Source organism: Physeter macrocephalus, chromosome 7 (genome assembly GCF_002837175.3).
Source record: "Physeter macrocephalus isolate SW-GA chromosome 7, ASM283717v5, whole genome shotgun sequence".
NCBI classification, from domain to species: domain Eukaryota; kingdom Metazoa; phylum Chordata; class Mammalia; order Artiodactyla; family Physeteridae; genus Physeter; species Physeter macrocephalus.
In genome coordinates this window covers 156,749,538-156,773,249 of record NC_041220.1, presented here as the reverse complement: position 1 = coordinate 156,773,249, position 23,712 = coordinate 156,749,538, and the positions used below count along the sequence as shown (strand labels likewise).

General features: G+C 44.9%; 1 protein-coding gene across 1 annotated transcript in view; it reads right to left on the bottom strand.

The window, feature by feature from the left end:
* The window catches only part of EGFL6 (EGF like domain multiple 6), a 302,509-nt gene that overhangs the window by 31,401 nt on the left and 247,396 nt on the right, over window positions 1-23,712 (bottom strand). Inside the window, exons 3-5 of the mRNA XM_024115480.1 lie at window positions 13,472-13,584; window positions 6,497-6,589; window positions 2,220-2,339 (exon numbers count right to left, since the gene is read on the bottom strand). Coding sequence (XP_023971248.1) covers window positions 2,220-2,339; window positions 6,497-6,589; window positions 13,472-13,584 — 326 coding nt within the window. The remainder of the gene's footprint in view (window positions 1-2,219; window positions 2,340-6,496; window positions 6,590-13,471; window positions 13,585-23,712) is intronic.

The following is a 23,712-nucleotide window of genomic DNA, read 5'->3' as shown; positions in this document are numbered from 1 at the left end:
AGGCCCGCGTACCGCAAAAAAAAAAAAAAAAAAAAAAAAAAAAAAAAAAAAAAAAGGGACAGGCATAAAAGAGGCATTTGTTCCTTGGCATCACTCCTTTCCCCTTTGTCTTGCCTACCTTTGATGTGCATGTGTGTGATATCTGGAGCTCGGGCAGCCATATTGTGACTATGAGGCCACAAGCATGAGAATGAAATCAATACCCTGAGGATGGCAGAGGCTGAGTCCTGGCTGACCTGTTCTGGAACTGCTTGCCTCCAGCTTTTTAAAGATAATTTAGTTGGATTTTTCTGTCACTCTTTGCTAAATAGAACTTACCTCACAAAAATGCATATCCTTAGCAGGGTTCCAGTATGTGTGGATCAAAAATGCCTATAACAGGGGAGCACGGTGAATAGCTGTCTTTATCCACCTGCATCTATAACATGCCAATCACCCCACTGGATCAAAGAGACTGAAAGGGGCCAGGTGAAATAAAACCAGCATCCAGGAGAGAGATTTAGGGCCACCTGGACACTGTGAGCTATAAACAGGGAGGCATAGGCAACCCTCACATACACAGAAATAGACAAAGAGAGTACAGGGACAGACACTAGGCCATGGTAATGTAACAAACACCAACCGATGGTTATATTTCTAGTTTACTCTTTTTCTCTTTAGTTGTCTTCTTTCAAAATTAATCTTCAAAATTTACCTCATTCTAACTTTCCATTCGGAGAATGGCACCAATTAGGCTTTCCTGGAATGTTGCAGAAACATCCATTAGCATAGATCTTTTGAAAATGTTAAGTGATGATTAGAAACGCCTGGACAGTCATCCCACGGGGCTGGGGAGTGGGGAGGGGAGGTTCTGGCCAAGTTCTGTTTGGTAGTGGTCACACGGGTGCTGGCTTCATAAGAATTCATTAAGCTACACATTTGTTTCTTGCAGGCTTCTGTTTAATTTATAATAAGGATTCTTTTTAGAAAAAGACTCTCTGAATGCCTGCTTTACCTGTTAAGCATGCTTGCTAACGGAGAATCGAGGTGACCGGTGGTGTTGGGGCACTGTGCCGGGCAGGAGGGGGCAGCAGAAGGGCGAGCTGGTAGGGGGGCAGTGAGCTGTGTACAAGCCCAGATTTTACAAACGAGGGGGAGCCCAGGATAGGCTGGGGAGTCCGAGGGTCTCTGCAACCACGGGAAGCTGGCAGAAGGCACAGGCTCCAGGTTTGTGGGGGGCTGCAGGGCAGAGGAAAGAGAGATGGGGAGGGAGGAGGGCACCGGGGGAGGCAGGGAGGATGGGGTTGCTTTTCAGCTGCAACATAAAACCTGAAAAGCCTGCCTTCTCAATAAATGAATGGATATAGACACTCACCCTCCCACAGGACATGGGTTCTCTTTATCAGAGAAGGGCTTTTCTTTTCAGGAATGTGAAGCGGAATGGATTTCCAAGAAGAGTCACTAATCTTTGAGCGCGGGGCAAGGGGCGTGAGAAAGATCGTTGGTGGAAAGAATGGATGTCCCAAGATGGAAGTGAAATTTATCATCTTCCTAAAACAATATGTTTATTTTCTTCAGTATGCTTATTTTCGTGAAGAAACCCAAAACGCCCATGCATACAGAGAGATATATAATTTATTTTTCTCCTCAGTTAGTCTTTTTATTTTAAAACTAAGTGGCCGGCAGAGGCAAACCCACAGAGACAGAAAGCAGATCAGTGGTTACCAGGGCCTCGGGGCAGGATGAATGGAGAGTGCCTGCTAATGGGGACGGGGTTTCCTTTTGGGGTGATAAAGATGTTCTGGATAGCGGTGATAGTTGTACAACGTTGTGAATGTACGGAATGCCACTGAATTGTACACCTCAAAATGGTCACAAGGGTGAATTTCACAATGTATGTATTTTACCACAATTAAAAATAAAATAAGTGCTCAGGCTTCCCTGGTGGTCCAGTGGTTAAGACTCCACCCTTCCACTGCAGGGGGCGCGGGTTCGATCACTGGTCTCAGAATTCCACAGGCTGCGTGGTGTGGCAAAAAAATAAAAATAAAAATAAAAATGAAAATAAAAATAAATAAACTAAAATAAAATAAGCGCTTAAAGATGTTTTAGCCTGGGGTGATGTTAGAGTCTTTGGGGTATTTTCCCCCCAATTAAGCAAGTCAGCTTTTCCCCAAGCGTGAAACGGCAAAAGGCAAGCTTCCGGGTTGACTGAGGGCAGGCTGGCTGCTGAAACTTACTGGAACACGTGGCATCCGGCATGAGCATGTGGCCACTGAGGCAAAAGCACTTGTAGCTACCGTGTGTATTCACACATCTGTGTTGGCACGGCCGGGGTTTTAATCCACACTCATTCACATCTGCAGGGAGCAGTTAGAAAATGGAGAAAGATTAACTGAATGAGGAAGCCTCCAGACGGGCTTGGGAATGGGGTTGGCTTCCCTGGACCCCACCTGTGCGGCTGAGCACAAGGGGCGATGACTCGCCTTGTCGCCAACCATCAGGGAAGGGTTGGTGAGGATGTGAAGCAAACTGGATGGTCACACACCGCCGAGGGGAATGTAAATGGGTACAACCGCTTTCGAAAACCATTTGGCAGCACCTGCTACAGCTAGATAGAGACATACCCGTGACCCAGCAATTCCACTCCTGGGTGTATGCCCAACAGAAACACGGCTATGTGCTCACCAAAACAACATATGCCAAAATGATCACAGTAGCACTATTCTTAATAGCCCCAAACCGGAAAGAATCCCAATCTCTCCCAAAAAAGGACGGATAGACAACTTGTATACTCAGGCGAGAGAATACTATACAGCAAGACTGAACAAACTATTCAATACAAGTACGAGCAACCGTGGATGAACAGACATGATATCGAGCAGGAGAAGCTGGACACAAATGAGTACATTCAAACCAGGCACAGGTGAAACAAACAAAACAAATCCAGGCACAACTACTCTGTGGCGTAAGACGTCAACATATGGTTCCTTGCTGAGGGCTGGGGGTAAGTGATGGAGGGGACCATGAGGGGTCTTCAGGTAGGCTGTTAAGTTTCTACTTCTCTTTTTTTTTTTTTTTTTTTTTTTTTTGCGGTACGCGGGCCTCTCACTGTCGTGGCCCCTCCCGTCGCGGAGCACAGGCTCCGGACGCGGAGCACAGGCTCCGGACGCGCAGCCTCAGCGGCCATGGCTCACAGGCCCAGCCGCTCCGCGGCATGTGGGATCTTCCCGGACCGGGGCACGAACCCGTGTCCCCTGCACCGGCAGGCGGACTCTCAATCGCCGCGCCACCAGGGAAGCCCAAAGTTTCTATTTCTTGATCTGAACACCAGTTACATAGGTGTTCTTGAAAATTTATTGAGTTGTACATTTTTGATAGACGTACAATTTTGTGTGTTTCCTACTTGAATAAAAAGTTAGAAATATATAATTTAGATACTTCTGCCTTTAATGCTGTCCCAGGTGGCCTATGACAGATGCCAACAGCACAACCTCCTTTCAACTATTATTTTGGGCAGCCCCATGACGGCTAAATTGTCTTGGCTCACACCTTTCCAGAGGGAGCCCTGCCAGGCAGCTATTATTGGTGGTGAGGTCACAGGACAATATTTAATCCCATATAAAGATGCTCAGAGGATGTTGTTAAATAAGAAGGTTGCAAAACTATGTATACAGATCGATGCCAAAATTTCTTAAATAAAAAGCATAGAAAAACAATGTCTGGGGGAATTCCCTGGTGGGCCAGTGGTTAGGACTCGGTGCTCTCACTGCCAGGGCCTGGGTTCGGTCCCCGGTCGGGGAACTAAGATCCCACAAGCCAGGCAGCACAGTAAAAAAAAAAAAAAAAAAGCCTAAGAGGCTGTGCTCTACATGTTTATAATGGTTACCTCCTGGTGGTAAGATTGAGGGTGATTTTCTTCTCTGCGCTTTTCAGTGAATACTTAATGTTTAACAAAACATTAAGAATGAATTAGCTTTTTATAAAATAAAAAATGATACAGAAGGAAAATATAACTTGAAAAGCAATCATGGGTCTCATCTTTGGGAACGTGGTCATGTGGGTGTCTCACGTCTTAACTCCCTCAAGGAAGAAATCGAAAGGAGAAAAGAACCAAAGACCAAAATTCAGTGCGGCAACAGGCAAAGTCCATCCTGGAAAATAAAGAAGTGGTGCTTCCGCCTCTGAAAAGAACATTATGTGGGGATTTTCCGACGCCTTAGCTGGACATTTGAACCCACTTCTCCACTGCCGATTCCCTCTGTGCTACCGTCTCCTGCGTGGATGCTCACTGCTTCAAAAGCAGAAATTTAAAAATACCGACTGGACATAATGGGAAAGCCAGGGTTATCCCATCACCTGGCCCTAACTCAGAGGTGTCTCTTAGAAGAAGCATTTTGGGGAAAGACATCAGTTGAGGGTTGAGGCCTGCGGCCATTAGTGGATATCGGCGGACTTTGATCAGGCTGCCCTGGGGCAGGGAGGCTGGGGAGGGGAGACAGAAGGTCCCAAATCTGAGCCGACTGGACCACTCCCTCAAAGTGAATATTTTGCTGGGACTTGAAAAGCAGCATGAAAAATACCCTCTCTATTCCAACTCTCTTGAGAAGGTATCTTGCTACAGAATCCAAGACATACGGAAAAACAGGTTTTCTGGTGTGAAAGCCCTGGTAAGGGACACAGCTGAATTATTACTTATGAGAGCATGACTCTTGACGCGCTCCCCTCAAGCCACTGGACGCGGTTCTAAGAAGCACCTTAGCGGCACTGGCCTCCATGCTGGTGGTGGGACAGAAGAGACATTCCTCTCTGAGGCTGCAGGGCTGGCAGCACAAAGAAGGCTATTTCAGCGTCCGCAGCTAACCTCTGGCCTTGGCAGTGAGGGCTGGGGGGGACAGAGTGGAGTGGGTGCCTGCCCTTCTCTGGAACCCCATTCTCCCTTCTAGAATCCTGGCAAGGCTCTTTCTTAAGGGCAGCTGAACTGGATTTGCTGCTCTTTGCTCAACGGCATTATAGAACTAGGGACCCTTTCTTAATTAGTGCAGCTTTCTTGGTGCAGGGGCTCCTCAGCCTCAGCACTGTGGACATCTGGGGACAGATCATTCTTAGGGGTGGGCGTTCCCCTGTGCACTGCAGGAATGTTTAGCAGCATCCCTGGTCTCTACCCACCAGATGCCAGTAGTAACCCCTCCAAATGTCTTCAGACATTGCCAGATGTCCCCTGGGTAAGGCTTCCAGGTTTATCAAATAAAAATACAGGATGCCTGGTTAAATATGAATTTCAGAAAAATGACTAATACTTTTTCAGGGTACATATGCCCCATATAATTTTTGGAACATACATACACTATAAAATTATTTGTTGTTTATGTGAAATTGCAATTGAAAATAAACTTTAAATTTAAATCTAATGGGGGATCTGTATTTTATCTGGCAACTCTTCCAGGGGGACAAAATTGCCTACTGTTCTCGATATTATAACCTCTCTAATATCTTCAGATAAACAGCATATGGCAAAAGTCATAAATTGCCTTTTAAGAGATATCAATTATGGGGACTTCCCTGGTGGTGCAGTGAATAAGACTCCGTGCTCCCAATGCAGGGGGCCCGGGTTCGATTCCTGGTCAGGTAACTAGATCCCACATGCATGCTGCAGCTAAGAGTTCCCATGCCACAACTAAGGAGCTGGCGAGCTGCAACTAAGGAGACCTGGAGCCGCAACTAAGGAGCCCCCCTGCTGCAACCAAGACCTGGCGCAACCAAATAAATAAATAAATAAATAAAACATTTTTAAAAAATAAATAAAATAAATCAATTACAATAAAAAATATGCATGTCATTCGACCCAACAATTCCATTTTTAGACATTTACCCTATAAAAACACTCAAGGGTGCGCGGATATGCATAGGATGTTGTCTGATTTAGCGCTGTTTGCAGTGGCAAAAAATTGGGGACGACTTAAATGATAGTGGTTAAAGTATTTTTTACATAAATGATAAAAGCATTTTCTCTATAGACTAGGATACAGCCTTAAAAAGTATGAGATAGCTCTGTGTGCACTGACATGCAAAGATGCCCATGCGAAATAGTCATGTCTGTACTATACTAAAAAAGGAACTGCAGAGATGGAGGACAAGCTGTTAACTATGGGTAGAGGATGGACTGGGAGCAGACATGCTCACTTTTTAATTTATATCCTTTTGCAATGTTGGATTCTTTTAGTAAAAGATATGCATTACTTCAGTAGCTTAAAAACACAATAAACATGATTGGTTCAGAGGGGAAAAAAAGCCTCTTACCTGGCATCTTAACAAAAGCATCAGAATGACTTTGACATATTTCTAGAAGATACTGATTGAAGAATCTTGTTCCGAAACCACCTTCATTTGAAGATTCGAGTTAGAAACTACAGAATTCTGAGCACCATACTGTGTTCCAAACCCCGCTGCACTGCCCGATCTGCTTCTGAAAGCTCTGGGCTAGGTCTGTATTACCACCCTGGCCTGTAGTACTGACCTTGACTGCAGGTTTTACCGGTGTATCCGGGAATGCATCTACATTTGTTCAGTCCCACACACTCACCAAACTTGCATCCAGGTTCACACGTAGCTGTGGAAAGAAAAGGTGTTTGGACCACAAAACAACAGGAATAGTTAGCCCAGTGAAATGCACAGATGTCAAACTCAGGTGCCTTCTGTATGGCAGAGAAATCCACGGCGACATACAGAGGACGATCTGCTTCCTCTCCAGTCTGTTTTCACCTTTAAGATACTGGAAAGCATTTTGCTTGTGAACTAGATCACTGGCCCCCATCTCCCCACCCGCTTCCACCCCATGAGTACAGGTTGATCATAACTGCTTAGCAGTACCACACCTACAGATGTAATAAGGAAAAACAAATCTGACTCCGTATTAGATCTATTTCTTTTACTTTAACCTTTGTATTCTATTGCTTTTGCTTCGAGTTAAGATTGTTGCCTATAGGGACTTCCCTGGTGGTCCAGCGGTTAAGAATCCGCCTTTCAATGCAGGGTACACCGGTTCGATCCCTGGTCGGGGAACTAAGATCCCACATGCCGCAGGGCAACTAAGCCCACGTGCCACAACTACTGAGCCCGCGCACTCTGGAGCCTGTGCGCCACAGAGAGAAGCCCGCGCCGCAACGAAGAGCCAGCGCGCCACAACGAAAGATCCTGCAACGAAGATCCCACATGCCGCACCTAAGACCCGACGCAGCCAAACAAAAAATGAATTTTAAAAAAAAGAATGTTGCCTATAGCCTGAAATATACAGGCTAGCCCATTCTCAAGGCTCTGACCTTTAAGCATATAATACTCTTCCACTCATACTGAGATAAAAAGTTGCAGGACAGACAATAACATTTGTCTTGTTGGAGGTTTACAGGAACATCTGACCTGACCTAGGTGGACAGCTACAAGAACAAAGGATTCTGGCACCAAGAAGTATGCAGCAACCGACCACGCGCCTCCCTCGGCTTGCCTTTAAAATGCTTTGCTGAAATCCTTCGAGGAGTTGGGGGTTTTGGGGGGCATGAGACCCTCCTTCTCCTTGCATGGCTCTGCAATAAACCCTTCTCTGCTCCAACCTCTGACGTTTTGGTTTGTTTGGCCTCACTGTGGGTCGGGCACACAAATGTGCATTCGGGAACACAGTGGCACTCAAGGAAAAAGAAAGCCTCCCAGGCCACAGTCAGCCATTTTTGCATGTAAACACAAAAGATTTAATAAAAGGAATATGATTTGTGAGCTGGAAGAGACTCCATCTTGGAGCAAGGACCAAGGTCCCTCTCCTCCTTTCTATTGTTTGCTTCTTTCTTCTCTCCCATATTGTCTCTCCTATTTTTCTTTTGAATGATCAAAATCTTTTTTTTTTTTTTTTTGCGGTACGCGGGCCTCTCACTGTTGTGGCCTCTCCCGTTGCGGAGCACAGGCTCCGGACGGTGCAGGCTCAGCGGCCACGGCTCGCGGGCCCAGCCGCTCCGCGGCATGTGGGATCCTCCCGGACCTGGGCACGAACCCGTGTGCCCTGCATCGGCAGGCGGACTCTCAACCGCTGCGCCACCAGGGAAGCCCCAAAATCTTTTTAATGCTGTGTGTTATCAGTCAAAATGAACAACCCACAGAGAGATGCTATCTCCAGCCCCAAGGATGGGAACCACAAGCGTGATGGTGATGGTGATGGTAGTGGTGATGGTGATGGAAGCATGACAAAGACAGGATTTGGTTTTCTGTTTTATGCACTTCTATGTCCAGACACCTGACACAAATTAGGCTCTCAATAAATATTTGTTGGATGAGTGAAGTGGCGGGAGAAACAACAAAGATAGGATGGGGAACAGCTTGGGTTGGGGGCAAGAAAACATAGTCAGAGATGGTGGCAAGTTTGAGTCCAGCTCATAGGGAAGAGATAGGGAGAAAAAAGCTATAGATAGGAAGAAAGGAAAATGGGAAAACCCAAAGACAAGAAGAGGAGAGAGAGAAAAAATAATGAATGAGAGCAAAAGGAGGCATGTAGGGAATCACAGACCCTCGTATTTTCTGGATCTAGTAGGAGCTCCAGAAACAGCCAGCATATGAAAGGATGACTCAGCAATTGGCCAGAAATGCTTGTTTAGTTCTCTGCCCATTGATTCCCTGGCTCACAGTAGGTCCACCCCTAAGCAAGCTTGTGCCTAAGGACCCCAGCATCTTCCCCTTCGACCCCAGCCCTACTTTTTGCTGTCACCATTCATCTCCCAACTACCTGGACTCAAAATCTCAGCTGTCTGTATGTTTTCTTGTCCCCAACCCAATCAGTTACAGCATCCTATCCTTCTATCCCTGTTTCTACCACCAGTTCATTCAAAGAACAAATATCTATCTAGCTAATGGGAACCACTCTGCCCACAGATATCTGGGAGATTACACCGCACGCCTCTCTCTCTTCCCCACTTTCCCCACGTCAGCCTCTGACCAGTGGATGCACGGGTAGAACAGCCTAGCCCCTGGTTTCTGGGCAGGACAAATTCTGTGGTACAATTAACACTCCAGATCTCCCTGTGGGATCAGGCTGAAGCTGGACTTCGCTTGAAGCCACATCCTTTGCCTTGCTTCTTCCCCTGCTCCCTCACTCCCTTACAGATTTCTCCTGAGAGAGCCTCTCAATAGAATGTTTGTACAAGAATCACCTTCAGGGCTTCCCCGGTGGCGCAGTGGTTAAGAATCCACCTGCCAATGCAGGGGACACGGGTTCGACCTCTGGTCCGGGAAGATCCCACGTGCCGCGGAGCAACGAAGCCCGTGTGCCACAACTACTGAGCCTGCGCTCAGAGTCTGTGAGCCACAACTACTGAGCCCACACGCCACAACTACCGAAGCCCGCGCGCCTAGAGCCCGTGCTCCGCAACAAGAGAGGCCACCGCAATGAGAAGCCCGCGCACCGCGACAAAGAGTAGCTCCTGCTCGCCGCAACGAGAGAAAGCCCGCGCGCAGCAACGAAGATGGAAGGAAGGGAGGGAGGGAGGGAGGGAGAGAGGAAAGAAACTGCCAAAAAGTTAAAAAAAAAAAAAAAATCGCCTTCACACGCTCTGCTCCTAGGAAATCTGATGTCAGACATGACATTAAACTGATATTCCAAAAGAAGAGCCCTGATCATGTCACGCTTTGCACAGAAGTCATCAAATAATCTTTGTTGGGTCCTGAATACAGGACAGGTATTGTAACCATGACCTGGCCTCCATCTTCTTTTGCAGCCTTAGCTTACTCTGTTCCCTAGACCCAGGCAACACTGTGGTCAAACTAGACTGTCTGCTATTCTCTAGACCTACCCTGCACTTTCTGCCCCTTCCTCTCTATTGTTACCCCACACTGGGGGACCCCTCCCCGAGCCTCCAATGGTTAATATCCTCCCAATCCTTCAAGGACTACCTTGTATGGCCTCTCCTTCCAGAAGCTTTCACAGATCTCTCCAGCCACATGTGAACTTCTGCTCAACGTTGAAAACTCCACAGAACTTTGGCAGGCTCCTCCCATGAAACTGATGTCTTCATCTTATTAAATAATTAGGTATATATTTTGCTTCAATCCTTGACTTCCATCTACTACCTGATTCTAAGTGCCTTCAGAACAGGGACTTCAATATTCATCTTTGTTTCTCCTGCTGCATTTAATAGTGTTGTGAACATGTTAGATACTTAAATAGTTCTGAACGATAAAGTAATAAGTGTAGAACTTTTAACAGGGAAACATTTCATGGCTTGGAATAGATCATAAGTGAGAGAAAGTAGGGGAAAAAATGCTTCCCAGCAAAATTCTTCTACTTTTGGAGACAAAACGAGATGGAATTTGATTTCCAGGGTCTATTTTCTTACGGTTATGTTCTTGGAGACGTAGCTTTACGTCTAGATGCTAGAAAAATAAATCTTTTATTTTTTTAAGCCCTGAAGAACTCTGATTGCTCCCTGGGAATTTATTTTCAGTGTAGTCCAGACAGGAAAGCCCAGGATAAATGCCAAATAGAAGAGAGGAGAAGTGGTGAATAATAATACCCTTGCTGCTATAAGGTTAACACTCCAGAAAGACGTTTTCAATTTACATTAGCTTTGGATCTGTGATTTGACCAGCCAATCCACAGCACAGGGAAATTCCGTTTACGTCTTAAACGGCCTGAGATTTAAGTGTCCTTTAGATAAAGAACACTCTCTTGTTTAATTTTCTCGCAAACTCCTCCATCTGCAGCTTTTCACTGGGGATCTGTTCACAGACAACTCTTTATCCCATATCTCGCTAAGTGACCAACATCTGAAGGTTAATAATACTGAGGGGAGTGGACCCTGCCCTGGGAGCAGATTTAAGCAGGGTAGAGGCCAAGATCTAGAAAGCCCTGGTATCGAGGCAGGGCCTCTGAAGGAATGAAGGGTGATTAGACAATGGAGATGACAGCCTGGGCTGACTAGGACCTCACAGGCTAGGGTCTGGCTCTGCCTGTGCGGGCAGGTTGACATGCGTTCCTGTCTCATTACCACGCAGGCCACACTGGCTTAGAAATCAGAGCCCTGGCAATCAGGGACTAATCATCCTGTTATTTGGCGCTTCAAGGAGCATATGACTTTCCCATCAAGAAGGACCATGCCAGGGCTTCCCTGGTGGCGCAGTGGCTGAGAGTCCGCCTGTCGATGAAGGGGACACGGGTTCAAGCCCTGGTTCTGGAAGATCCCACATGCCGCGAGCGGCTAGGCTCATGTGCCATGGCTGCTGAGCCTGTGCTCTGGAGCCCGTGAGCCACAACTGCTGAGCCCACATGCTGCAACTGCTGAAGCCCGCGCGCCTGGAGCCCGTGCTCCACAGCAAGAGAGGCCACAGCGGTGGGAGGCCCGTGCACCACAACGAAGAGTGGCCCCTGCTCTCCGCAGCTGGAGAGGGCCGGTGGGCAGCAATGAAGACCCAACACAGCCAAAAATAAATTTAAAAAAAAAAAAAAAAAAAAAAAGAAGGACCATGCCAATTGGATATAATACAACACAGATTTTAGATATAAAAATCACTGCAATTTACTACATGAACATTTGACTGGGGCGGAGGGAGGGCCGACCGTCTCCTCAGCTTGCCGAACAAGCACAGCGAGCATGCTGCTGGAAACCCCTTTAGCATCTTGCTTTCAATTCTTTCATGCCTGTGGTATTATACCGTCCACACAAGCACTGAGAGTGTGACTGGCTGCGTGTACCGTGGCCAAACTGCTCTGATCTAGTTACAGAATAGCCCTTCCACAAAGCCAAAGCTCCCCCTCACTTATTCACCAGAGACACGCCAAGTTTTATGGCAGTAAAAGGTTCGTGCGACTGTAAGAGAGATTCCAAATCAGGCATCCCACGTGGTTTTTGACCCTTTCCACCTGAGTGACTTCAAAGAAAAATGTGCCATGTTGTGTCTAGAAAAAGAATAAAGCAACATTGAATTCCCCCATCACCTGCTGCTTTGAGGGACAGAAGTCTGCAACGAGAGTTCTGGGTCCTTTCTGGATCAAGGGGAATTTATGAGGCATTTTCTATGCGTGTCGGGGAATGAGCTCAGCCTTTGATGCATACATACACTCCTTACCTCTGAAGTAGGTATTCAGCTCTCCATGCTGCCGAGGAGGAAATGCAGCCTGAGCGAGCTTACCCACCTCACCCAAGGTCACCCACGTCATTTTGGTTCTCAGGACAACGCCCTTGATCATGACACAGTACATCCAATCAGTGTGAGGACCACCCTTTTCAACTGACAAGGTCCCAGGGGGAATGTTCTAACTTTCTTTCTCTAGGCAAACAGTGATGAGCTTCAAACATGTTTTCTAGGATCTTCATACTCTTGTCATATCCTCATAAGGAAACTGTGACAGTGGAAGGTTTTACATAACATCGAGCGTGTGAGAGCGAGATCCATGTCCTCCAACGTTTCATGGATTTCAGACATGATCAAGTTCTGCCCTCACCTATGGTCTATCCAGATATTTTTGAACCAGCTAAAGAGGAGGACGTTGGGGCAGGGAAAGAGCAGCAAAAAGAAGGTCCCATTGTTATTCTAAAAAATAGCTAACATTTTTGTGCTTTACAGTTTACAATCCAATATGAGCCACACCAGTGCCTGAAGCGTATGGGACATGCAGTCGTGTGTTCATTCCATTTAACAGATAAAGGATCCGGGTTCAGGCCTATGCCACCTACTAGGTACACAGGGACGCTGAGGCCAGATTCCTGTGCTGAAGGAATGCACCCCTGGTCAGACAGTCAGCTAGGAGGAATGCAGATTTGACTCTTCTACACTGCGAGTGTCGATTACTTTAGAAAGTTATATAAAAAACAATGCAACACAAAACTCTGTGCTCAGCCCTAGACTCCCCAACTCTCTTGAAATTATCAAAGGCCTCTCTCAGAGTTCCTAACACATGGACTGCAAAACAATGTCCAAGGCAAGTTATGGTACCTTAGTTTGAAATCTATACAAGAGAACCATGCATATTTTGCATGTATGCATGCATCCCTTGAAACCATCCAGAAACCGGCACAAAAGACTTAAAAAATGTGAGTAACCAAACTGTGAACTAAATGGTTAACTTTCTTGCTTGTGGTGACTCATGGTTAAAAAGTGAATTTCATAAGAAATCAGTTGGAAAAATTATAATTAGAAGGAGGGATTTACTGACCTATTTTTGCCCAACTCAGTTTCTCTAGATTAAAACAAAAATAGTAACAAACAACCCAGCCCCATACTCACTAAGATAGCAGCAGAAATAATTGACGAGACAGGGCTCCTGAAACAAATCATGTCGAGGGTGATGGCGTCAGCCATAGTTTGAATGGGAAGAGATCTCACAGGATTGGGTGTTGGCAGTTACCATGTCCCTCCTCTAGGGAAGCCACTGGCAAGCTGGCGACATGTCACAGATGAAAACCGAAGGACCCAGGCCTACTACCTGAGCACAGGGTGGTCTGAGTTTTTACAAAATTACCTTCACAGACTCCCTTGCTGTTCCTTGTCCAGCCATAGCAGCAAGCCAGTTTGGTTCCATAGCGACAGACCCCAGGCTGGGGTGACGATGCCGACAACCCGTGATCCCTTGGACTGCAGATAAAGAGCCACGTGTTAGTACTGAGAAAACAGGAAGGGCCACAGAGACTCTGCCCTGCTACTATACGGACAGGAAACATGACGATTACCTGGTCAATTTCCATAAACCTGCTAGAAGTGCTAGATCAGATTTTGAAAACCTGAATTCTGGGGTGCCAGCCTCTGCTACCACCTCTTGCCAGCCTTCCCCAGTAATTAGGGTCATCCATTTCCTTCTTCCCCAGGGTTCGAAGAATTGGGCTACATAATCTATAAAACTAGGACACACAAAAGCGGCCACAAACGTCTGTTTCTGAACCTTGCAGAGGGCCAATTTTCAAATCTGCACTGTACAGACACAGTGGCTACCCAGGTCTGTTTCCACCTCAGTGCCAAGTGTGCTGATGTGACTCCCTGGACCCATGGCTTTGTCCCAGACAAGAGCGCTGCACTTTTACCCCACTGGCCACCTGGGGACCACTGAACAAACTCAACTCTCAATACACTATAGACGGTTAAAGCTGGGAAGCCTCTAGAGATCTTTCATCGAAGCCCTCTCATGTTACAGGTGAGGAAACTCCAGCCCAACGGAGCAGAGTCACAGCCCCAGCAGAACCATGTCGGGGATTCCAGCCCAAGGCGCCTTCTCATTCCTGGAAACACAATTCACTCCACTCTTCAACCACAGAGCAGGGGTTGGCAAATGTTTTCCATAATGGGTCGGATGGTAAACAGTTTAGGCTTTGTGGGCCATAGGGTCCAAATGCAAAAGCAGCCACAGGCAACAGTAAATAGATGGGCATGGCTGTGTTCCATAAAACTTTATTTATGGACACTGACATTTGAATTTCAGACACTTTTCACGTGTCGTGTCATGCAATAAAATTCTTTTGGTTTACCTTTAACCATTTAAAAAGGTAAAAACCGGGGCTTCCCTGGTGGCGCAGCGGTTGCGCGTCCGCCTGCCGATGCAGGGGAACCGGGTTCGCGCCCCGGTCCGGGAGGATCCCACGTGCCGCGGAGCGGCGGGGCCCGTGAGCCGTGGCCGCGGAGCCTGCGCGTCCGGAGCCTGTGCTCCGCAACGGGAGAGGCCACGACAGAGGGAGGCCCGCGTACCGCAAAAGAAAAAAAAAAAAAAGGTAAAAACCATTCTTAGCTCAAGGGTCACATAGAAACTGAGGGCCACCCAGCCTTGACCTGGGGCCTGCAGTTTGGCAACCTTCATCTAGAGGCCAGAGAGAGCGGACCACGCCCCGAAGCACCATGACTGAAGCTCCCTGCGTGTTCACCCATTATTCATTGGTCTGGGATTGGACAGGGCTGCTAACAGATTCTGGAAGAAAAGACTTAAGCTGTATATTTTGTGGATGGCTGGGGTTGTTTCCTCATGCATATTAAATACACTATAAAAGGTATGCATATTAAATACGTGGGCACTTTAACAGACAAGGAATGCGCATTTCACCACGTGCTTTCTGCTGCACGACGGAATTCTATGCAAGTTAATAATACCTTAGTCAAGGTCAGGAAGTTAAGCAACCCCGCGGCTTTCCCCTGTGGTCTGCTTCTCCCACCAACTTGGTTATTCAGGGAAGAGCTGCAAACATATGGTCTGGGACATTTCATTAACTGAGGACACCAAATGCAAGGACGATTTTACTACTGACTTTTTCTTGAAGGGGACTTTTTTTTCATCCTCTAAAGGAATTCATTTGGGGGATTTCTAAGTCAATCACTCGATCATTCAGAACAGGGTTTTTCAACCTCTACATGCCTGATATTTGGGGCCAGATGAATCTTTGTGGTTGGAGGCTGTGCTGTGCATTGGAGGACATTTAGCAGCAAACCTGGCCTCTATCTGTAGAGCCAGGAGCAGACAGCCCTGCAATTGTGTCAGCCAAAAACGTCTCTGGACATTGTCAAATGTCCCCTGGGCTGGGGGGCAAAACTGTGCCCTGTTAAGTACCACCGCATTCAAATGAAACATGTATTGAGCACTTGCTATATTCCAAGCACTGTCTTAGGCACAGAGAGTGATTACAAAGACCCGACCTTTGCTCTCTTAAGTTCACAGTCTATTGTCAACAGATATATTAGAGTATAGGGCAGCATGGTAAGTATCATTACATTGCTCTCAGAAAGAGTTGTGACTGAGAAATAATACAGCCATCTGTCATAATCTAATCTGGATATTACTAACAATTCTGCAAGGGATACCATAATCTTGACCCAGTCTGCACGTAACTAACAATTCCCAAACAAGAAACTGTGGACAAATGAACATCAGGTGTGTCGAGTGAATAAGTGCCAGTTCAAACACACTGATATACTTAAGAATCTTTTTTTAGCATTTAAAAAATTGAGTTAGAATTCACGTAACATAAAATGCACCATTTCCAGTGGTTTTTAGTGTACTCATTGTGTTATGCAACCATCACCACCATCCAATTCCAGAACATTTTCATCACTCCAAAAAGAAACCCCATACCTAACAGCAGTTAGTTTCCCAATTCTCCCCTCCCTCCATCCCCCGGCAACCACAAATCTACTTTTTGTCTCTGGATTTGCCTATTCTGGACATTTCATATAAACGTAACCATATACTATATGGTCTTTTCGGGTCTGGTTTTTTTCATTTAGCATGTTTTCAAGGTTCATTCATCTTGTGGCACATAACAGTACTTTGTTCCTTTCTATTGCTGGATAATATTCTATGGTATGAAGAGAACACATTTGTTTATCCATTCATCAGCTGATGGACAGGTGGGATGTTTCTACTTTTTGGCTACTATGAATAATGCTGCTATGAACAACTGTGTACTAGTTCCTGTATGAACATATGTTTTCATTTCTCTTGGGTATATACCTAGGAGTGAAACTGCTGGGTCATAGGGTAACTCTATGTTTAACTTTTTGAGGAACTGCCACACTGTTTTCCAAGATGGCTGCATCATTTTACATTCCCACCAGCAATGTATGAGGGTTCCAATTTCTCCACATTCTCACCACCACTTGTTATTGTCCATTTTTTAATTACAGCCATTCTAGTGGTTGAGAAGCAGTATCTCATTGTGGTTTGATTTGCATTTCCTTGATGGCTAATGATGTTAAGCATCTTTTACGTGTTTATTGGCCTTTTGTGTATCTTCTTTGGAGAAAGGTCTATTCAGGCCCTTTGCACATTTTCCAACTGGGTTATTTGTCTTGATGTCCTTAAGATTTGAACACAAAGATCGAAACTAGTCAGTAAAATGAGCTATCCCCATATCCTGGTGAATAGGTAGTGTAACTTTATCTCACCCTGTGAACAAAATCTTCCACCTAGATCCTCAGAGAGTCAGTTTCTTGACCATACATGCTTGTAATAAACCTTGACAAAGTGCCCACATCTCTTTCCTCTTCCTTTAACAACATGGAGCTGATGTTTGGGGAGCAGAGTGGAGGGAGAAACTAACTTTGCCTGGAAAAGAGGAGGAAGATGTCACAGGGGAGGCGACATTTCAGGTGGATTTAAAAGAAAACATGATAAACAGGAAGGCTATATGGGGGGAAATTCTGCCTATGGGAATTTAATACCATATTTTTATAAGGAACGTGGGATTCATTTAATTAGATTTCAAGCTATCAACAAAACCATAGAGATCACTTGACAACTTCTTTTTTTTTTTAACTTTTATTTTATATTGGAGTACAGTTGATTTACAATGTTGTGTTAGTTTCAGGTGTACAGCAAAGTGATTCAGTTATACATATACATGTATCCATTCTTTTTCAGATTCTTTTCCCATTTAGGTTATTACAGAGTATTCAGTAGAGTTCCCTGTGCTCTACAGTAGGTCCTTGTTGGTTATCTATTTTAAATATAGTAGCGTGTATGTGTTAATCCCAAACTCCTAATTTATCCCTCCCCACTACCTTTCCCCTTTTCCCACTTTTCCTCTTCTTGACTGCAGGTTTGCAAGCAATAAGCTCCCCAGCTCCAATAGGAAGGGCCTTACCTATTTCCTGATGCCAAAAAACCCAGCTTCATCCTCAACAGGAGACACCAAGAACATGAGGAGTCGGTGGCCTATAAGCTGGAGCATAGACGGTGGTATGTGTTTGGAGCAGGGGAGTGGGAAGGGGAGCAGAGAAAACACTGGGAGGGAGTAGGAGATAAACAAGGGCCAGAAAGGAAAGGCCTGCATCCATGTGAAACATTCTGTCCATCATGAAGGCGCCGGAGAGTTATACAACGATTTCAAGCAGTTGGATATATCAAGGATTTTGCAAAACACAAAGCAGCCTCCATAGAGGTGGGGTGGACTCAATAAGCGCCAACAAGATTACTGAAAAATTACACCAAAAGCAAAGGCAACAAAAGTAAACAAGTGGGACTATACCAAACTAAAAAGCTCTGCACAGCAAAGGAACAAAATGAAAAGGCAACCTACCGAATGGAAGAAAATATTTGCAAATCATGTATCTGATAAGGGGTTAATATCCAAAATATAAAAGGAACTCAAACAACTCATTAGCAAAAAACCAAACAATCTGATTTAAAAATGGGTAGAAAATCGGAAGAGACATTTTTTCAAAGGAAGACACACAGATGGCCAGCAAGCACATGAAAAGATGCTCAACATCAACTAATACTCAGGGAAATGAAAACCAAAACCTCAATGAGATAACACCTTACACCTGCCAAAATGGCTACCATTCAAAAGACAACAAATAACAATGGTTGGAGAGGATGTGGAGGAAAGGGAACCCTTGTACACTGTTAGTGGGAATGTAAATTGGTACAACCACTATGGCAAACAGTACGAAGGGTCCTCAAAAATTTTTTTTTAAAAAAACTACCATACAATCTAGCAGTTCCACTTCTGGGTATTTATCCAAAGAAACTGAAACACTAACTCAAAAAGATATATGCACCTCTATGTTCACTGCAGCATTATTTACAATAGCCAAGATATGGAAACAACCTAAGTGTCCATCAACGAATGACGGATTAAAAAAAAGTGGTATGTGTACACAATGGAATATTATTCAGCCATAAAAAAGAATGAAATCTTGCCATTTTCAGCAACATGGATGGACCTTGAGGGCACTATGCTACGTGAAAGACAAATATTGTATGACCTCACTTATATGTGGAAGGTAAAAAATAAACAGCAAAAAAACCACCCCAAGCTCAAAGATACAGAGAGGAGACTGGTGATTGCTGGCAGGGGCCACAAAACAGGTGAAGGCGGTCAAAAGGTACAAACTTCCAGTTACACACTAAATTAAGTGCTGGGGATGTAATGGACAGCATGATGACTATAGTTAATAATACTGTACTGCATATTTGAAAGTTGCTAAGACAGTAAATCTTAAAAGTTCTCATTACAAGAAAAAACTTCTGTAACCACGTAATTTGACAGATGTTAACTAGACTTATTGTAGTGATCATTTTGCAATGTATACAAATATCAAATCACTGTGCTGTACATCTGAAACTAACATAATATTTTATGTCAATTATACCTAAAAAAATTACTGAAACTGTTAGATGTGAAATTACAAAGAACCAAATTGAAATTTGTTGAAATGTGATTTTTTAAAAAGCTTACTTAGAAACTTTGGTGAAAAAGCCCAGGGTCCCCTGTAGAGGTGGCCAAACCCATTTCATATGCATTTGTCAAAGTCAATTACTTTTGACTGTGGAGAATACTGCCTGGGGTTAACTAAGAGGAGAAAGTTACCAGAAGGTGAAATTCATATACTGTTTGTACATTACCACAACTCTCCAGAGAAATCCTCTTTCTCGAGTTTTACTGCTTTCACATGCTTGCCTTTAGGTGAAAAGGTGAAACTGAGAAATCTGAGGTGTATTAATTTCTCCCAAGCCATCATTTTTGACACTGTACAAAGTATCACTTGTAAAGTTCTCCAAAATGTTAATGACTAACACTTGAGCCATCAAAAACTTGTTAATAACGTCAGATTTCTTATCCACTATAAGGAAATTCCTTCCCCAGTCACAAATGCATTTTAATATTATAGCTCTGTTGGAAGATATCAGAAATGTGTCATTAAATCTAGCCTTATGCTCATTTCTGTGTTTAAGAAATGGAAACAACAGTTAAGACTCATCTCATGACTGAGAACCATAAAATGGATTCTGATATTCAGGCACCTACACACATCAGAAAACATCAATTCGGCCTCCAGCTGCTCTGTAGATGCAGTGACATGTTCTGTGCATATTTCCTAAAGGAGAGCAAGCAGCTTGAAAGAACACTGCAGGACAAACCATCAGAGAACCATGTGGGTTCATAAATGAGCAACATGCCTTTTAATTTATGGGTGTGCCGTCCATGTATTCACCCAGTTTTGAGAGATAGCTTCAGAGGGACAGCCACAAATGGGATTTTACTGGTTTAATCATCAAATTCTACATCTGGTCAGGAAAATGGGAAAACAGTTTAAAAGAGGGAAATCACTAGTGGACAGAATGGCTAATAATTACTTGCTGATTTGTAGATGCTGGAGGAAATTGATTTATTACACCAAGAATCCAGTTCTGCATTCTATGCTTGCTAGTTTTCTTTTTTTTAATTTACATATGCAGCTATTTAAAATTATGGATACAAAGAAGATTAATTATTAAGAATGTTTCTAAGTTGAAATGATATTCTTGAGGAGAATAAAGAATGCAGCACCGGCAAGTATGATATTGCCAATAACAGTAGGACACACTATCTTATAAAATCTTTAAAAAATAACCGCTAGGGCTTCCCTGGTGGCGCGGTGGTTGGGAGCCTGCCTGCCGATGCGGGGGATACGGGTTCGTGCCTCGGTCCGGGAAGATCCCACGTGCCGCGGAGCGGCTGGGCCCGTGAGCCATGGCCGCTGAGCCCGCGCGTCCGGAGCCTGTGCTCCGCAACGGGAGAGACCACGGCAGTCCGGGAGGACCCCACATGCCGCGGAGCGGCTGGGCGCGTGAGCCATGGCCGCTGATCCTACACGTCTGGAGCCTGTGCTCCGCAATGGGAGAGGGCACAGCAGTGAGAGGGCCCCGTACCCCAAAAAAAAAAAAAAAAAAAAAAAAAAAAAAACTGCTAAAAAAGCTTTAACTTTTTGTTTCTGCATAGCTCTCAAATGACATTGCAAGTTAATGTTAGCAAGTAATTCAGATCACTTTCCCAGCATCATCTCCCTCTACCTGCCTTTTGCCCTAATTCCATGCCCAATCACTAACTCTCCCATCACTAATTCAACTACTCCTTTACTTTAATATCTAGTTGTAAGCATTCTAGATAAAGGACACAAACCATTAGGTTAAACTATATATGAAACTACCATTTTATAAGTTAAAAATGGCCAAATATCTGTAATACCACATGTTGCAATTTAACGATCATGGAAGAGAAGTTTAAGTGCTCATTAAATCCACTTCTGGGTCTCCTGGGCACAAAGCTACACTATACTTCCCAGCCATCCTGTCGGTTAGGTGGGGTCATATGACTGGTTTTGGCCAACGAAATGTGGGTAGACCATCTCCAAGCCTGCCCACAAAGCCTCCCATGGGATCCCTGACTCCTTTTCTATCAGCCCATTGAATAAAGACGACTCTGCACACCCGGCAAAACATGGCGCCTCAAGATGGATGGGACCTTATCCCATGTGAAAGCACATAGCAGAGTCTCTCAAACATGCATTGGACTTGGAGGCAGGCAAAGAAATAAACTTCTACTGTGTTCAGCCACTATGATTTTGAGATGGTTTAACGCATAAGTTAGCCCACCCTGATCAAGAGAGTAATATTCCAAGGCCATTTCTTTTCCTAAAGTCTAGTACACATGATTTTTTCCTCATGTGTGAATCCATTCAAACGAACAAAAACTTAAAAAGCTATAGATATGAATTGCATTTGCTTCCACATTTAGGGAAGCATGTGTTTTTTTAATGTACAGAACTGGAGCAGTGCATTCTGGGATATCAAGGTTGCATGGTTAAGGCATAGTATCAATCACCTGAATTTAAGAGACGCCTGAGTAGAATGAGCTTATATGCATTGGGCTGGATTGAACCAACTCCACGGAACCTGATAAACCTGCGGTAATCAATAAAAGGATCTTATAAACCTGGAAAGAGAATTCTTGGTCTTGGACTGAGATGATCCTACCAACATTCTCTGCCACCGTGGGAGGTATGGCTGGGCTAGACAGCTGCTTGCCCACGCGAGCTTGCTCTCTCTCTCGTCTCTCTTCCTAAACAACATTTGACATATTGAAGGCTCAGGGCACCCAGTACTGAGGCAGGGAAGTGGCAGTTTAGGTGAGCAAGTCTCTGTGGGGAGGAGGCCCTGAGCCATGGGTGTCTGATCTAAATGCTGCATTGCCCAGAGGCCCTTTAACACATTATACAGCTTGCTGTCTACATTGATCAAATTAATCACAAATAGCCGTCTCCACAGCTGAAGTTAATTTAAAAACATTCCAGGGATTGTGTAAGCAGTATAGTATTTCTTCATGGGATTCCTTATTTTCTGCAAAAATATACTATGCCAGAATTCTTAGTATGCTTGCTTACGGTCAGGTGCCAGGAAACTTTCTGATATTCTCCAAGACAAATGGGGAAATTAAAACTTTTTTGCTGATGTTTAAATACATTTAAATATTGCCAAATGAAGTAAAAAATTTTCTAAATACGGACAACAAGGGCCAGCCATAAGTGAATTGTTTTTGTTTTCTCTTGTTTTCATCATGGCTCCCAGTGTGGCAAGTCCATAGTACCCAACCAGTTCAGATTAATTCTGGGCTCCCATCCATCGTCGGGATACAGAGTCCAAGTCCAGCAGCCCCAGGGATGCCCCAAGGCATCTCGCTTTCCTGGATGTGTAGGGATTTGAGAGCCCAGCCAAATGCCCAAGCTATCAAGTGTGTACCCGTGTGTATTGATGCATCTTCAAATTTCCCATGCCATAAATAGGCAACACGTGGAACTTTCCAGTGTTTCCCCTATTTCTCTCACTTATCCTCCAAGCTCAGAGTTAGGTAGAAATTGGGAATGGGGCGTGTCTTAGCTTGCTCCCCCAGAAGCAGACCATGAGACAAGGATTTGAGTGCAGTGGTTTATTTATGAGGTGAAGAGAATGTCCATGAGGGATTGGGAAAATGAGATGAAGGCTGTCAATAAAGCAAGTGTTATCCAGAGAGTTACATTTATTTTCCATCACATTCATTCATTCATTCAAAGTGAGCATGAAGGAGAATAATATAAAATGGAGTTAGAGAAATAGGCAAAGGCCAGATCAAGCAAGGCCTTTGATACCATTTAAACTAGAGGACTTCCCCGGTGGCGCAGTGGTTAAGAATCGCCTGCCAATGCAGGGGACACAGGTTCGAGCCCTGGTCCAGGAAGATCCCACATGCCGCGGAGCAACTAAGCCCGTGCGCCACAACTACTGAGCCTGCGCTCTGGAGCCCGCGAGCCACCACTACTGAGCCTGTGTGCCTGGAGCCCGTGCTCCTCAACAAGAGAAGCCACTGCAATGAGAAGCCTGCGCACCGGAAGGAAGAGTAGCCCCCGCTCGCCGCAACTACAGAGAAAGCCCACGTGTAGCAACAAAGACACAACGCAGCCAAAAATAAATAAACAAATTTATTTTTTTTAAAAATAGAATGGATTTTATTCTTAATCCAATGGGGAGTCACTGGAAGGTTTTAAGGAGAGGGGTGACATGATCTGATTTAAATCTTAAGAGGTACACTTTGAGACATGGACTAGAGGGGACAAAAGAAGAAGCAAAGGGAAGCTACTGTGGGGATTCAGGTGAGAGATGATGGTGATGTGGCTGGGTGGTGTCAGGCAGGAGGAAGAGAGGGAGATGGGTTTGAGACATGGTCCAGAGTAGGACTTAGCAGCAGATTGCATATGAGTGGGGACGAAGAGTGAGTTGTCAGGAATGATGCCCAGGTTTTTGGCTCGAACCAGTTTAGACACTGTTTGTTTGGGAATAGGGGGAATAGGTGAGATGCAGGGGAGTGATTTCTAGAAAGCTGATCAAGAGTTCAGTTTTGGATGTCCTAAGCTCAGTGAAACATCCCAATGGACAGGTCAAGAACTGACAAGGGATTAATCTCCAAAATATACAAACAGCTCATGCAGCTA